The sequence below is a fragment of the Rhea pennata genome, chromosome 2 (genome assembly GCF_028389875.1).
Source record: "Rhea pennata isolate bPtePen1 chromosome 2, bPtePen1.pri, whole genome shotgun sequence".
Classification (NCBI taxonomy): Eukaryota; Metazoa; Chordata; class Aves; order Rheiformes; family Rheidae; genus Rhea; species Rhea pennata.
Window position 1 is genome coordinate 99,720,106 of NC_084664.1, and position 17,223 is coordinate 99,737,328.

The 17,223-nt window shown below is 42.9% G+C and overlaps 1 protein-coding gene across 3 annotated transcripts in view; it reads left to right on the plus strand.

Annotated features, from left to right (window-relative positions):
- Positions 1-454: 454 nt before the first annotated feature.
- DUSP22 (dual specificity phosphatase 22) overlaps positions 455-17,223 on the plus strand; it is a 43,064-nt gene continuing 26,295 nt past the window's right edge. For 2 of the 3 annotated variants that reach the window (XM_062570036.1, XM_062570037.1), the window contains exons 1-3: positions 455-790; positions 7,162-7,195; positions 14,682-14,764. In XM_062570036.1, the coding sequence (XP_062426020.1) occupies positions 770-790; positions 7,162-7,195; positions 14,682-14,764 (138 nt within the window). In that variant the 5' untranslated portion in view covers positions 455-769. Of the gene's footprint in view, positions 791-4,028; positions 4,119-7,161; positions 7,196-14,681; positions 14,765-17,223 lie in introns of all 3 variants that reach the window. The other variant, XM_062570038.1, reaches the window with a different exon arrangement.

The following is a 17,223-nucleotide window of genomic DNA, read 5'->3' on the forward strand; positions in this document are numbered from 1 at the left end:
CGGGACAGAGGAAGGCCGCGGGAGGGCCAGCTGGGCACGACGCGCCGGCCGCGACACCGCGGCCCTGCCCGCGCCGCGGCGCCGCACGACTTCCACGCGCAGCCGCCTCTGCGTGACCGTGTCACGCCCCGGCGCGGCGCCGCGGAGCGCTTCGGCCCGGCCCGCGTCCGCACGCACGGGGGCACAGGGGCGCCCACGGCCATCGCCAGCCCGGGCTGCGCCCTCCCGTTCGCCGCCGCCGCCGCTTACTCATCCCCTGAGGAATGAGGCGCGGCCGCGGCGGGCGCTGCAGGTGGGGCAGGTCCGCGGCGCGGGGGCCGCTGGGACATGTAGTGGCGGCGCGCGGGCGGCGGCGGCGGCGCGCGGCGGAGCGGACTACAAGCCCCAGGGCGCGCTGCGCCTGGCGCGCCGGGGCTTTGATCGCACGTGGGGGCGGCGGCCGCGGCAGGGAGGGACCGAGGGAGGCAGGTCCTGGCGGCGCAGCCCCGCGGCAGCTCGCTCGTCCCGGAGGCGGCCGAGCGGAAACCCGCCTCTGATCGCCCGGCAGCCGGGAGAAACCCCAGCCCGTGCGGGGGGAGATGCGCGTAACCCTTCCAAATAGCAGCCGCCGCCGCCGCAGCAGCAGCACCAGGCATCCTAATTAACAATAAGCTCATACCCAGTCACCCCCGGCAAGCACTTTCCCATGCACGCTGACCTGGCGCTGGCAGCTAATTAGGCTGCAGCCGACAGTTTCTCCTGCGGTGCTAGAGTGCAGGTCGCTTAAGCCATGGGGAATGGGATGAACAAGGTAACGCTGCTTGTCGTTGTTTCTGTGTGTGCGTGCATGTGCGCGGGCAAGGCTGAGCGGTTGCAGCTCTCCGAGGATCGCGGTCCTTTCCCGCTGGATGCCGCGTCTCCCCCTCCTTTGTTTCGTGCTAATCAGCCTTCTGCGTCGATGCAGAAGACGGCAGATGCTGAAGCTGTTCCTAGGCATCTGGTTAAAAAAAACACACAGAAGAGTTCCTCCCCCCCCCCCCCCTTTAACTTTGAGATATTTTTTTCCTCCCGGAGGCGAGGGGGAAGGGAAGGCGACCAGGGCTGCACGCCTCCTTGGGGGCGCGCTGCCGCCGCCGCCGGGGCTCTGCCCTCCGCCCGGGCCCCCCGGGGGGGGGAGGGGGCGGCGCCGCGCGCCCGGCGCTAACCGCCGGCCCCAACGGCCGCTCCGCGAGCCGCCGCCGCGGCGGTTAATGGCGACGGCGCCGCGGCTCTGCCCTCCTCCGTGCCCCCCTTTTCCCAAACACCCCCCGGGTTTTGGGGTTCTCGGGCGGCGCTCTCCGGGGGCTGTGGCCCCGGGCGGCGGCGCAGGGCCGCCTGCCTGCCCGCCCCGGGTGGCCGGGAGTGCGGCGGGGAGCGGGCGCCCGGCGGCCCGAGCCCCCGGGGAGGAGGCAGCGAGGGCGCGATGACGCCTTCGGCCTGGCAGTCGCTCGCCTCCCCGTGCCCGAGCTGGGGTTACAGGCAGCAGCCTGCGCCTCCTCTGCAGCCGGCCCCTGCTGCCTGGTGAATGGCAGTAAGGGCTCTGAAGGTGCAAAGCCCCAGGCAGCACCAGCCCCGGCCGGCGTCAGTGTCGGGCACACGCCTCTCTTGCTCCGAGGGGGCAGCTTGGAAAGCGCTTGGCCCAGCGGAGGTAGCAGTGAGGAAGGAAGGTGGATCTGCTCTGTGAAGGGTGTTGGCCTTTTGGCAAAAGAGGCTTATTGTAAGGTCTGACTCCCTTGGTATGTTGTGGTGGTTATTAAGGGACAGCTATGATTTCTCTCAGCATCTCCACTTGTGTTTTAAACCCAGGTTTGAAAGCATGGTGATAGCTAGCCTTTTATATAACTTACAATGGAGAACAGAAGTTGATTCATCTCTTCTATCTAACATCTCACTTTGAGTACTTTGGGGACAGCTTTACCATGAGTGTGGCATCCTACAAGGAACAGAAGAACTAGAGCTAGGTGCTCACAAGTGCTGTATGCGTAGCATCCTTGTTCCCTGGAAGTCAGTTTGCTGAACATCCAGAGTACTTAGTGAGCTATCCAAGAAGTGAGGTGTATCTATTTGTCCAGTGGATAGATACATTGAAATAGAAACTTTAGGTGAAGGAAAGATCTAGTTGGTTAATCTGAGTTAGTGGATAGGAGTAGAACTTCCCTTGGTCCTTCTTTCCATTTTCTCTCTGAAAGGCTGAGGTCGATGTCATGATATGTAGTCACTGTCTGGAGGTATTTCTTCCAGGAGTGGCTGTTAAGGAAGAAACAGAACTGCAGAGACTTCTTTCAGATGTTTGTGTTTTTTGTTTGTCTTTTGGAAAGTTAAAAATCATCTCATCACTCTAGATGCTTTGCCGGGTGTGCTAAAGTTGCAATTCAGAATTTTCCGTTTTTTGAAACTTAGCACTCTTTCTCTGCAGCGCATCTTGCTGTAGTACCATGTGAGCAGGAATTGATGATCAGTGACTTGTAAGTTTGTTCAATTTAATTATGTTATGTTGTACCTTGACATCTGTCAGCTGGAGCTTTCAGGACAAGCATAGTACTACCTTGATTTTTTTTTCTCCTGCCTTCTTATTACTTTCACCAAGGTGCTGAAATGTTCTGCAGTTCTGGAAGAGTTGGCTCCTCTAATGAGGCTACAATGATGTTGGGTACTGGCCATCAGGATTTATTTCTGTAGGTGTCCTTAGTGTAGGTCTTGTACTTGCTCCCTTCAGAACATGCCCCTGGATCATCCGTTCCCTTTGATGTTGTGAGTCAGCAATAACTGGAGGGGCAGAGAGAGACGAGGAAGCATGAGCATTGCTGTTTAGAGATATTTCCTTGACTCAGTGTAGTCTTATCAATACAAATTACCTTAGTTACCAAATGCAGTGCTTCTTGTTGTAGCGCTATATGCAGATTATAGAAGAAAATAAACAGCTTAACCAATGGTAGATTATTTTGTTTAAGAGAATCTCTGTACTGAAGCCAGGGGAAGAGGATTAGTTGTGACCTGTAATGGGTATGGTAAGGAAAAGCTCCAGAGACTGCTGCAGCTGCTGTTGCTGCTCTTGGATGCTGAGCCTTTCTCAGAGGCATGTTTCCCTCCTATTTTTCTGTAATGTGAGACTGATGTGTTTCATAGCAAATAGTAAATGCACCTGACCTTATGTGGCCGTTAGTGCTGATAGGAGGGCTAGAGGCCTGGCATACTCTGTGAGGGGGATTTTCTTTTGTTGTTAATTTTCTTATTTGTAAAATAAGCTGTACTTTTTTTTTTGAGCTTTTTGTTTGTTTGTTTTTCTGAAGCTCATCCAGGCCTCCTGTTTTTTTTCCAGATTAAACTGAAGTTCATAATACTGTTCTCGTTCTACTCAGAAAATGTGAATTGGCTAGTGAACATGCTTTGACCTCAAACTTACTAGTCAACTACAATTAATGTTCAGTGCCCTATTTTTTTTTTTTTTTAAAAAAAAACTTAAAGTACAGAATGAATAATAGAATCTGACTGTTGGGAAATTGTTCTGGTGGCCTGATTTGTCTTCACATTTAATGTCTAACCTTAACTTGTGTTCAAAGTTCAAGTTGAAGTCTGGTTAAAAATTACAAAGGCATTTTCATGGAGCTGTGGACTAGCAGCTGGGATGATACTAGAGATTGTAGTACTTACCCTGTTCACAGATAATCAAATCTGCTTAGTGAAGAGGTTTTCCTGGGATCCTTGCTTGTCCTGATACAGTTAAATGCCTGTTATTCATACAGACCATTTTTTGAAGGAGTGAGTTGAGTGTTATCTCTACAAAAACAGCGGATAAGCTGTTTTTGTTGTAGAGGCTGATTCATAAAAAATGTAAATCAGTGTGGAGAGCTATAGCTGATTCAAATAGTTTTATGGAAGTCAGTGAAGCTGTGCCATTTTATGCCAGCAGCGAATCCATCTCACTGATCTATGTGATTCTACTGTGCTGCCTGATAAGGTGGGCTGACCGGATCCTGAGTGTGTTCTGCAATTTCTTGCCATCTCCACAGAAAACCCAATCAACTACAATGACCTTGTCCTGAGGAAGTCATGAGTCCAGAGCACCAATTGATACTACGGCAGCTAGATGTAACGTTGGGGTAGGAGTTTGCTGCTTTATACTAAGTGTGTGTCTATATAAGAAATAGTGACAAAGTAGCCATTAACCATTTTTGAGAAGCGTATCTTCCAAGAGGACTAACAGGAAGTATTAGCTGTCCATTGCAGGGCTCTACCTTTGTGCGAGGTATCCATTAGCTGTTCTCACGAAAGAGATGAGAACCAAGACAGGCGTTGCTGTCCTTGTTGCTTGATTGTGCAGTCTCATACATCTGTTATTCAGTCCGTGGTCATTTTCTCAATGTTTCGGATGATATAAAGAGGCTACTGTTTTTATTCATAAAGCAGTGGTTGAAAAGTTCACAAAAACAACCACCTTATTTTTTCTCTTCTGCCTCCCAGCCCTTCCCTCTCACACGCCCCTAGAAGCCATCAGACTTCATTTTTTGTAGGTTTGAGTTGCAGTTAGCGATGGCAGTGTGAGATGACACAGCTGAAAGTTCCCAGCCACAGTCTAGATCTGAAGTATTAGTCAGCACTGTATGAAAATTCACTTCTTTCCAGGTAGCTTTCACCCGTAGTAATGTTTCTTGCTTCTAGAATGAATAGGGCAACAGGGGTAGCATCTGTCCGTGGTTGCACAGTGTCCTAATTTTCTATCTAGCATACAATGTTGCTTCATTATGTACAAACTTCTGGATTTTTCCTCCTCCAACAACAGTGAAAAAAGTCTCTCTTTTAAGCCCCTTCGTCCCCTAGTGTTTCTTGGTATCTCTTTAAGTTTAAGATGTCTAACCTTAATGACTTTGACTGGAATTTAAGCTTTCATCCTCTCTTGAGAGCACATACTTGATGTGGAAATAATGTCTTGGAGTCTGAAATGCTGTAGCCCACAGTAGGCTGTTTTGATTTGAGATTCATGCTACGGATAGGAAATACCAGACTGCTATTTAAAAATATCAAAAAGGCTTCTCCCCCATTTTTTTTAAGCTTAAGTTGAGGGAACTGCCTGGAGTGAGCTTGTGAGCTTGTTGGTGAAATTGTTTGCCAGTTAGACTGATTTTTGCTTTAGAGCATGTTTTGTGCACAGATTTTGGCTCTTAGTGATGGCTGTCAGGTACTCTGCTCTTTAGAGCAGCTTCTGGCTACTGATTCCTCACCTGACCTGGTGGCCTTTGAGAGTCTAGCAGAGTCAGAGCTGCAAGTATGCTTAAAATAATAAATCAGTCCATAGAACTATGACTCTTGTCCATGTGGAAAGGGACAACGGAAGGTTGCTAGAATGCCTTTCCCTGCTTGATACCCCATCACTGGAAATTATCCTGAAATTATCTTTTTTTTTTTCCTTCCTTCCTCCTACTTTTATAGGAAAGTTGAATTTTTACAAATGGAAAATGAAGACGAAATGGAAAATGGGGAAAATTGTATGGGCTTGTCTGTGCAAAACTTACAGGTTCCTGTTTGTACAGAATTAAAGAAACTTTTTTTTATATGTAGTTTGTATTGTCTTCTAGCTCTTAGTTATGAGTTTTCTGGATTTCCTTCTAAGACTGAGATGGCAAAACCAAGAAAAGTATGCATGAATACCATTTGGCTTTGTAAATGATATAGGGTATAGGGGGGGCCACAGAGAAGTCATCTTTTAACAATCTTTGCAGAATTGAGCCTCATGGTCAGAGCTGATGTGACATGGCACATGGTCATAGATCATTCAACAAAGCTGAATGAGGAAGGTTTGCACAAGCCAAAGCTGCTGGCAGTGAGTGAATTGCTGGAGCTTCTTTTTTCTATAAGGCTACCTAAGGTAATAGTAAATGCTGTGTTATTGGCAGATGCAACTCAGAGCAGATCTGAAGCTATTTTTCAGGCCCTTCTGTTGGTTTGCTGACCCTAGTGTGGTAAGCTGGGTTGCCTTTCAAGAGGCAGGTTGCTGCAAGGCAGAGGCTTGACTCATAATCCTTGATGAAAAGTCCTTTGTGACTTTTGAAACTTCTAGGCTGCTGGACTGAGCAAAATGGGTGGAGTTTTCCCTTCAAATAGCTGTGCTTGAGAGATTGCTGCTGCTCTTGTGATGACATTTGGGTGTTGCTAAGGCTTTAGGAAGTTAGTGCTGACATATCCCTATTGGTGGTATGCTCTGCATGCGCTGAAGAAAAATGAATCATATGATCTCTCTGCCACAATTTTAGTCTCTTCATAGGATGTGGGTGTGGGTCAGGGATTTCCAGGTGGCAGAGAGCACAGTTTTTGGCCAGAAAGTGTGTGCTTTTTTCTTTTCTTTCCTTTTTCTTTTTTCCTCCTTTTTGAGTGCATCCCTGCTGCTGTTTCCTTTTTAGGAGGGATTTGAAAGGGTGGGAGGGTAGCAGTGTTTACCGCCTCTATGCGCACGCACGTGTCCTCAGGCTGCCCAGAGCTGGTTCTCAGGCTGACCTTGAAACTCTGATTAAAGAAAGTCGTGTAACTGAGAACAGTGCAGGGTTCTAGGAGTGTTGATGTGAGTGGGTAGATCTGGGAGAGGAAAATGCAACTTGCAGACTTTCATCAGTTCTCATTCTATGTGAATACACAAGTAGCTGTTTGCAGTGATTTCCTCTATGTAAGAGTGTGACAGTGCCGTGGCCTTGACTTGCATGGCTTTGCAATTTACTGGATTTTGTATTTTGCAATCCTTTGTCCAGCTTGCTTAGCAACTTTAGGCAAATCACTTACTTTTTCTGTGTGAAGTTTCATTACTAGTTAAATAAGGGTAATTCTTATCGTACAGCAGGGGATGGGGGAGGGACAAGTTGTGCAGCCCACTTCGTATTTGTAAAACATTTTTGATACCCTTGGAGAGATATCGTTATGTGGGAGTCTGTTGAGAGCCAATTAATCGTAGCGAAGGCTTTCAGAGTGCAACATACTTAGAGTAATGGAGTTTGAGAAGGCCGCAAAGATGCACAAAATGTTGTCAGCACTTTTTAGATTGCATTTGACAATAGTCTGCAGTTAAAGTAGTATGTTCCATCCTGTATGCAAATTGAACTTTGTCAAATTGTGTTACCACAAGATATCTATATTTGATACTATATTTCTTTCTCACAGATTCTGCCTGGCTTGTTCATTGGCAACTTTAAAGGTAAGATTAGTTTTATCATTATCTCTAGGATTACTTAGCAGGGGTCTTAAGGTGTTGTTTCACAGGCCTACAGAATTCTTTAACGTCTGTGCAGCTTTAACCCCATCTTGTTTCGTTTTTGGATTCACCTGGTACCACCTAAAGAAGAACTTGTTTGCTTTCTCATCCATGGGCTGTGCTGTGCTGCAAGTACTTTAAGAAAAGAAAAATGAACACCGTCTCTGTAGAGCGTGCTTCAGCTAGAATTCCTAAACACTGGCCTCTCTTAAATCAGTGCTGTGCTTAGCAGATGAGCATGTGAGCCAGACAGATTCCTCATAAGGCTTATTTCAAGCCCTCCTTATAAGTAAAGGCGTAGTGTGCCTCCTGCTCATTGCTTTCATTATTATGGTTATTTATAACAACTGCTAAGGAGTTCTGTTATCCCTACTTGTGAGACTGATAGATCTGCAGATTGCTTTCTGACCACTGATATGCCATGCTGCAGATGTGAGACTCTCATCTCTCCATTTTTTTCCCTTTTGTGTGACATCTACTTTTTTATTTAGAGAATGACAGAACCATATTTAGAAAAAATAGAATTTTTTTTATAGACAGCCAAATAAATGACCTGTTTTCAAAACACTGTTAGCAGCAGCTCCCACTATGCCTACTCATAAGGAAATGGATTGTGCCTTTATAGTAATTTCGATATGTATAGACTCAGTATTTACTGTGCTTGGGTGCGATAGTGAGGCAGGACTTATAGGTACTACTGCAGTATCGTGCCATTCCATGGTCCGTTATGACTGGACAAGGTCAGTCAGTGCAGATTCTTGGACCAAGCCTATTTTTCGTTTTGATTTATTTAATCAAGTAAAATGGGAGAGAGGAAGGATGAGAGGGTGTTTGATGGTAGATGCCTTCAGGTTTCAGACTGCCTGGTGGAGTTGGCAGAACAGACCTGAGGAGCATGGCTCTGAATCTGTCCCTCTTGCTGTGGCAGCCCTGCCAGTCAGCCTTTGATAGTCTGCCCAAGGGAGTGAAACTCAGCCAGAGCATCTGTTTCTTAGTGCGGTTCTGTTTTCAGCTGATGAACAATTTGACCAGCTGGGGGGAGTTGGCCAAGGTTGCAGAGTGAGTCAGCATCTCTGCCAACCCCAGTGCCTGCGACCCTCTCACTTGGCTGCTCTGGCCATTCAGCTGTGTGCATTGCAAATGGTCCATAAATGGTGTGTCAGGCCACTTCTACGCACAAAGTGATGGTGTGTTCGTGAAGGTGGGGTTAGCAGGCAGTATTTTTGGAAGTCTCACTGAAAGTAAGTAGAGACTGAACTACTTCAGCTACCTCCTTAAAAGAGAGGACGGGTTAGTTTTGATCTAAATGTCTGTTATGGCATCTGTTCTTACATTAATAAAAAAATGTTCATTTATTTATTCTTAGACCTTTGCTTGCATTGCGTTTAATCATTATGTTCTATCATTGTAACTATCTGTCTTTATATATCCAATTACCAACTGTATCTGAGAAGGAAGAGAGAAGATTGCTGTTGCAGCAATTCACTAATATAAAAGCATTTTTTTAAATAATTTTGACTTTTTCTGCCCCCACCTCCCTAAGAACAAGTGCAGTGAGCTGTCTGTGCAGTGAAGTCATCCCATGCTGGAGCAGACTGATGGTTTACCACTAATATCTTTTTCTGGAGGAATTTGATTACCATGTTCTTGGAGCATGTTCTGATTTGTGGCACTCTTTCAAAAAGTGACTAATTAATTTTGAGTGTCCCATAAGGGGAATCATTGCTGAGAAATACACAGTATCATTTGCAATTGGGCTTGGAGTATCCCAGTTTGAGTAGCTGAAATGTCTACCTACTTTTTAAGATATGGGTTTAGAGAATGAATTTCTGTGATGCACCCTTGTTGAGCAGTCTGGCTATTTCTTCTTGTGACTGATAGCTATAACTGAATAGAGTTGCATCTGGTCTGTAAGAAGAGTAACAGTGAATCCCTGACATTATACATCTCACCCAGAGACATACTGAGGCATCCATTCACCCTCTGCATGTCTGTGCAGCTGCCAGAGAGGAGAGCTGCCTCCAGAAGGGAATCTCTCTGCAGTGCTCTGATCTGCCCTCTGGAGGACAGTCTGTCCTCCTTTCTCCGTTGACTATATAGTGAGCCCAGGCAGGCAGTTTCTTCACAGCTGGGTTATTGAAATACCATGCTTTGCATACTGATTTCTCTCCATTTTATGGGAAACCTCTGGGGAAAAAGGCATGGTTGTTTCAGATGGGTGCCCTCTTCCTTCTAAATGAAAGTAGGATGTTAAAGGATGTTAAATACTATAATCCTAGAGGGGCAGTGCCTCAAGGAGACATTCCACAGCTGATTGTGACATTATTATCCAATATTCAGTCATGTTTTTATTGTACTTATAGGACTTCTGAGTGTCTATTTAGGCCTAATTAACACACAGGCAATCTGTGGGAGAGGGCATGCAAACCTCTCCTCATTATGGGTAAACTGAGGTACGAAAACCGTTGCAGAACAAATCTGTGGCCGAGATAAGAGTTGGTTTGTAGGCTGCTGCACAAGCCTTAGGCACATAAAAAGTGCGAGGTTTTCATAAACACCTTAGGGTTTTTAGGATTGAAAATTACATGTAATTGTGATTATGGACATACTTAAGTATGTCTTTACAAAACTTTACTGAGAAAGGACAGATCTAGGCTTATGCTTAAGTGTTTATTATAAGATTTGTAAATATGATGCTATCCATCAGTGGCACATTAAAATTGTGCTATGTTCCTGAGGTGAGTCTGATATTACACAGCTAGAGGGCAGAAAAATTCAAGAAGAACCACTGCTGCCCATACAAAATACCAAGAATGTGTTTAGTTTGAGAACCCAAGAGGAAATGGATCTCTTGGGCTTCTGCAGCAAAAGTTCCTGAGGAGCTATTTCTCAGGAATAGGGGTGGGGGAAGGCAGGAGCAGCACTAGTGGAGAAAAGTGAGGGGAGACAAAGAGAGAATACTACCCAGACTCTTTTTCCCTGTTCCAGTTCAGGGCGATTTGGGTTTCTTGCAGTTGTTTGTTTCAGATGAAATTCAATCCTGCAGCCCCCTCAGAAGACATTTTTTTTTTGTGGGATTGCATGCCTGTAGGCATCTCTTCTGCACTGAGAACCTGATGTCCCTTGAAAGGCATCTGTGCTCATGGGAAAAATTGATTTATTCCGTAATAGACTGACATGGCAGGGCACCATCTTTTTTTTTTTTTTTTTTTTTTTTTTTCCCCAAAGATAAAGTTTCATAGAAGTCAGTGCTAGAGACCCAAAGAAGTTTCTACCTTGCTTATTGAAGAGCTTGTGTCCCTCCTTGCTTGTAGTTGTATTTGGAAGATTCAGTTTTTTCCAATGGAATATTTGGGGGCTTTTTGATTTGAAGGGGAAAGCCACAATGTGAGGTTTAATTCCCCCAAAGAGTCCAGTGGTATTGTGGATGAGCTGGAGAGACTTGGGAAAGTTTCTACTCTTCCTGTTACTGAGTATAAAAAGATAGTTTCCACCAAATGATTCTGCTGTGTCCTAGATTCATTTAATTTCTGTTATCAGCTTCTTTGTTCTTTTAGGAAAAGTTCCCTTTTCTAAGGTTTTGTTTCAGGTATTGAAAACGAGAGGGTGAAAAGATCACTCCCCTTTTCAGGTTCATCTTTTAAAGACTGACATCTTTTAGGTACTCGTATTAAAAAGAGCACTGGACCCTTCTGCCCAGCTTTCTCCCTGAAAAGACCCTTCTGAGAGGCTGGGACAAAATATTTATGAGAATGTAGTGTGAAGTGGGGCAGGAGAGAGAGTTTTTATTCAGGTGCATATGTGGAACCACTCAACTCTGAATGAACACAGCTTTCCAGCTGGGAAGCTTGGTAATAGCTTGGTAGTAGCTCCTAGTGCTTTGCACCACTGAAGATGAGGTTCTCCTTTAAATGTCTATCTCTCGCTGTCTCCAGAGCAGAAAACAAAGTATAGAAGAAAAGACATTCTATTTAAAAATGTAGTGATGATGAAACTGTCTGTAATCTCTATACATCTGCAAGTTGAAACTTAATCCTGTTTTACTTCCTAGGCCAACTTGTTTTCTCCAAGCAATTTTTACTTTTTTTTACATGTATAACCTAAAATTTAATACCAAAAATGTAATACTTATTAGCTTACTGTGTTATAAGAGTGCATCTGCTTTTTGCACAAACAACAAAGTCAAAGTTATGTCTTTGAAGGAGAAAGAAGCAAGGATGACTTTAGTTTGAGATAGCTAGCTCATGGGAGAAAAGGTGACAAAAATGAACAATCTGGTTTCATTTATATTTTGTGGAGATTCTTTCATCTTCTAAGTTCACAGATGAGTTGCAGTTAAATGTTGCAGATAGAGACCCGTATCACTCTAATGTTTTTTTCCTTTCCTTGCAGAATGGTTTGTTATTTTGCTGTTTTCAGCAGAGCTATCTACTGATACCAAAAGCCAGACCACAGCCTTCCTATTTCGAGAAGGGAGAAATCTTTATTTATCACCATGTGTCTCTATGGAATTGGAAAAGATAATAAAGGATGACTATATGTAAATATGAGACTTTGTCACTATAGTATTAAGGTCCTGCAGTTATTAACGTGTCTTATCAGGGGAACGGTACCATTGGAGAGGTATTGTCTCCCTTTGGCGTGCAGGAGACTGAAGTACAATATATTAAGTGATTTGCTTCCTCAGTCACACAGGAAGACTTCAGAGCTACTGGGAAATGAGTTCAGATTCCACCAGTCCCATTTCAATGACTCTGCTCTTATGATTAAGTGTCTGTAGCTCTCAGCATATGAGTAGAGATTACAGCTAGCAGTAATAAGATGAAATTAAGTGAAAGAGTAAAAGCTAAATATGAGCATGTGAAGGAAGTAGGAAGACTTCCCATGTGTGAATTGCATCCTTTTGTTCTAGGAGAGTTTTCTGAAGGCTATACTAAAAAGTTCCCATCAACTGGGAAGTTTTTCACTACATGAAACAAAATATTAGGTAACCTACTGTGAAGAATAATCCCACATGCAAGGACCCTTATGGATGCACTAGATGGACTCTAAGTGTCTTTAAATTCTGAGATAGGATGTTTCACGCTGTGATTTTGAAATGTACTGCATGTGGCTGTACAGCTCTATGCTACAGTAAAGAATTCAGAATTACCATGTTAACTGTGACTCTTCTGGCTTTTGGTGGTCCTCTGCAAAGCACCTTAAATTTCTTAAAGTTATAGTACAAGACCATGAACGATAAGAAGTTTCATTTGCGCTGCTATTTAAATCAGCTTTGTCTGTGCTATCTGCAGTGATTTATGACGGGGACCGGGAGGAACATGGGGAATTTCCCCCTTCTTAAACTATTTAAGGTATTATCCAGATAATTCAGTCACTGGCTGGGAAGCTCTCTCCTGTATATTCTGTGATTTGAGTGATTGTTTCCTAAATATATTAGGACCTGCTGGTTATCCTGGGATGTAGCCCTAGGATAGCCATTCCCTGCCGGTTTCTGAAATCTCACTGTCTTATTGTACAGTTTTGATTTGTTGAAATTAATGTAGCCTGAGTGTCTTTAATTAACTAAAAAATTAAAATCTTTCAGTCCATTTGAGTTGTGCTGGGTCCATTAGGCCCACCAGTGTGGATCAAAGCAGTTAACTTCTAATTTGAGTTGTATCACCTTTTAAAACTGTTTGCCTTGTGTGGCAAGCTGCTTTCTTACCATTTGGTCCATACATATAGTCAGAGGTCGGAGTCTGGTTGTGCTAGATATGCATTAACACCATGAATTCTTTTGAGATCTGCCCCTAGCCCTTGGAGAACAAGAAGCACTGATAGCATATTTAGGATGTTTTCTAGGGTTTCTAAATCCTTGCCTGCTTAGCAGCTCTCTGAGAAATCAAGATTGTGCTCTACACCATTAATTAAAAAATTAATACAGCAAATGTCAGCATTTCTTCTTTGAAATGGTTGCTCTGAAATTCTTAGGAATTTGGAATTGTTCTGTGAAGCTAGAATTTAATTGTTTCAGATGGAATTTGTGTTATTTTTGACCTGAACAGAGGCACCTATGCCCTAGTCATTCAAGCCTGACTGCATGTGAAGTCCATGCAGTTTTGACTCTTCATTTTATTAGCCTTAGAGAAGCCTTTTAATTTGATTAGGTTTATGTTTTATTGCTTAATATTGTGCTCATGTTGATTTCATCAATGGGACAATATAATTAAATATCCAGTTTCTCTTTTTGAGGTAAAAAGGGCTTTGAAACTTTATAGTGCAGTGGAATAAGATGAAGCAAGAGATACTGATTGAACTCTTGCACATACATAAAGAATGTACAGGTGATGCTATTGTTATTTTTGTACCTAGAGAGAGCCGGTTTGAAACCTTTGTGGTCAGTACTCTTTTTTTTTTGTGTGTGTGTGTGTGCAACCAGGCTAAAGTGAACAGATCATATGGGCTGATTTGGAAGGCAGGTGTTCACATCACAAAACCACTGCTGTAATTGCCATGATATGTTGTGTCATTCTCAAGTGAAAAGGTCAAAAGTAAATGGACACAAACTAGCTTTTATCTATATTAGTGGTTCTTAGAGGTCATTTTGAGGTAATGGCCAATGCTAATGGCTAAGCATAGGGAAAGCTGCTCAATGATTACAGATAAACTATTTTACCTTCTTTTTTTATAGAAACAACTGTATTTTCACAATATCTAGTATAAAATTTTAAAATCACCTCAGTTTGCTTCCCGGTTTTGAATGTTTGAAACGCCTTGGTTAAAGGTTTAGGAGCCACCTTTTTACAACTGCACTTCCTTTTTGGAGCATTTATATATATATATATATATATATATACATTTGATATCTTTGTCCTCTCAGTCTCTCTCTTCAAACTATGCTGTGTGATGGCTAAGTGCGCCTCTTTGCCTGCTAGTTCACAAGAAGTAAGTATCCAGTTCTGGTGCTGATTGACCCATTTAGTTTTTAATTGAAGTGATATGGTTGGCTTCACCCCTTAGACTTGGATATCACAAGGTCAGTCCGCCATGTAAGAATGTATCTCCTGAAAAGGGATTTGTGGGCACAGAGCGGGTAAGCCGTTTCTGGTACAGCTCTGACTACTTGTTCAGATGGCCATCACCTGCACACAAATACACACAGACTTACATTTCAGATGCAAAATACATGAAACTTGACTTAAGAAAACATTCCTTAGTCACTTAAGCTGTTTCTTTATATAGTAGATCATTTGTTTTGGAGTTAGAAATGTTTCTTTCCCCTCCCCCCTGTGATCATGGTGTTCTAGAACAGCTGCATTTGGGGTTTTGCTTTGCTTTATGAAGAAATGTACCAGTGACAATGATTTTCAACATACACAAGGGAATGGGGAGTGGGCTATTTCAAGAGATTACAAAAAAATTCTCTTCCTTTTTTCCTTTATCACAGATGCCCGAGATGTAGAGCAATTGAGTAAGAATAACATTACGCACATTCTTTCAATCCATGACAGTGCCCGCCCTATGCTTGAGGTAAGAAGGATGGGGGACTCCATGGCAAACTCTTACTTTGCAGTTGACTGTTCCAGTCACCCTGGTGTTAATTTCATATTCTGTACAATTAGTGTTTTGAAACTGATTTTCTTTTGGAAATATTTAACAGTGGTAGTTTTGGAATTCAGGCACAGATTTCATTATTGCTGCTGTTACAACAACAGAGAAACCTAGCTGACAAAGGAAGAGACAATTGCAGTGTCAATCAATATAACACAATAATGAGATTGTGTTATTAATTTAATAGTAAAGGTAAGTTTCTTTCTATATGAAATTCAAGCATCACATAAATAATATTCCTTCTCCCTCTTCCCACTACCAACCCTTCTTCATACTAGACTCCTTTCTTGAGTCTCTACAGTAGGTTGTTGTACAAAATGTCTGCAGTTCCTTTCTATGTAAAATAGGATTACCGAGGATTGGTGTGAGGGAGAAACCAGTGCTCCCTGATGTACTACATCTAGTAGAGCACAGCTTCTTCAGATCTCAAGCACTTGAATATGAAGTATTACTCTGCATTTCAGAGAAGGGAAACTGACCTGAAAAGATGAAATGACTTGACTTGCTGTGTCATTTTGAGCAGTGACAAAGCTGAGATCAGGCTGAAGGTCTTCTGTGTTTCACTGTTGTGCTTTCTTCTTTATGTCAGTTTGCCTTTGGAGGAGGGGAGTGTGGCTGGGCTATGCTGTACCTTAAAAATCTTGTTCTTTTGATACATATATTGGGAACTACTTGTCCCCCTGAAAATTTATTTCTTCCTTCCTTGTATTCTACTTTTATCCACCAATTTGCCATATTTGGTGAAGACGATTGCTAGTGCTGCTCCTTAGGACCTGCTGGGAATGTTTGCTTTTCACTCTCTTCATGTGCAAAGTCTACAGTGGATTCAGTCCTTAAAACTGCAAAATTTCCTCTTGCCTCTAAGCAGATCAGTAGGTAGGTTGAACAAAAGGTTCCCCTAACTTGTCTCAGTCAAAACCAAAAGTCAAATCAACAGTGAATTCAGGGTTGACTTTGAACTTAGAACTGTGAAGCAGAGCTTAGGCTATTGACTTTATTCTAGTGTCCACTTGTGCCTGATGTCTGTTAATTCTGAAACATACTGAATTTAAAGTCTACTCTTAGTTGAAGTAGTATACAGTTGCATTGACTAAGGGAAATGTAATTTGGGTGTCTTCTGCGTATGTTTTCTCTGGAGTATTGTTCTTTAAAATAGATACTTGCTTTATTTTATTATTATGATTAGAAAGGAAGGAAGACTAGTTATGGCCTAGTTCAGCTGCAGCTTCAGATCAGAGTTTCTTTTGGTAGTGGTGGTAGTTTTGGCAGCCCACACACCACCCCCTCACTTGTGGCGGTGCATCTGTTTGTGGGGTTGCATGGTGGACAGAGTTGGTCTGGGTTAAATATAACTAAGTCACTATTTCTTCCTCTAGCCACCCCCTGCAAAAAGCATAAAAGATTATATTTGCTTAGATCAGTTTCCCAGTCTGGTTTATGATGCAGTCTCTCAAAAGTTACTGTGGCGTGGGAACAGTAGTGGCTGGTGTGAGGATGGGATTGCTCAGTTCACCCCCTACTAATAAAAAGAATATTTCTCCAGCTATGCATGGAACATACTCCTTTATGTGCCAGTGATGTAGAAAACAAGTGTTAATACTTTCTCCCCCCCCCCCTTTTTTTTTTAAGCTGAGGAGAGATTGCAAGTTCCATTTGTCTGGAAGCTGAATTAATTATTATTAATTGCCTTATTATTTGTGGTCTTACTGCAGTGTTTACTTGCAACTAAACGCTTCTGTTGAGGAACATGGACTTAGAAAGCATCTATTATGTTGTGTTAATTCCTTTGTTATTTACATCTTTTCCAGTTTGTAGTTAGGTTTGTTTACACCCTGTGTATGCTTGGGGTCTGTTCTCAAGTCCATTAAAGTCACATGGGAATGCTTCTCTGGATCTCAGTCTTCATCTTTCCACCAGATTTCTGTAGTAGAAATTAGGGGCTTACATTTTTGTTCAGGTGTTTATTATTCTGACCTTTAATCATGGAACTGCTGTGACGTGAGACCATTTTGTCAGAAGTTCCCTGTTTGTGGATGTATATGTATGTGTGTATATATATTTAAATACACACATTTACATGAACATTGATCACCTCTAAAAAGCTATATTTTCTTGAATTGCAGTAGTTATGTTTGTCTTTTGATAACAATATTTTATCTTAAGTATTTCCTAGATAACCTGTAAAAAATGCTGCAAATATTTCATTAAACAAAGCTTTTTCTTTAACACATGACAAGTAAGCATTTTTAGATTCAGAATCTCAACAGTTTAAATAATACATTGTTGGAGTGAATTTGGCATTTTTTGACGGTGTGAGGAAACAAAGGAATATGGTTGTCAAAGAGGTTACAAATTAGCCACATCTTCTTTGTTGATAT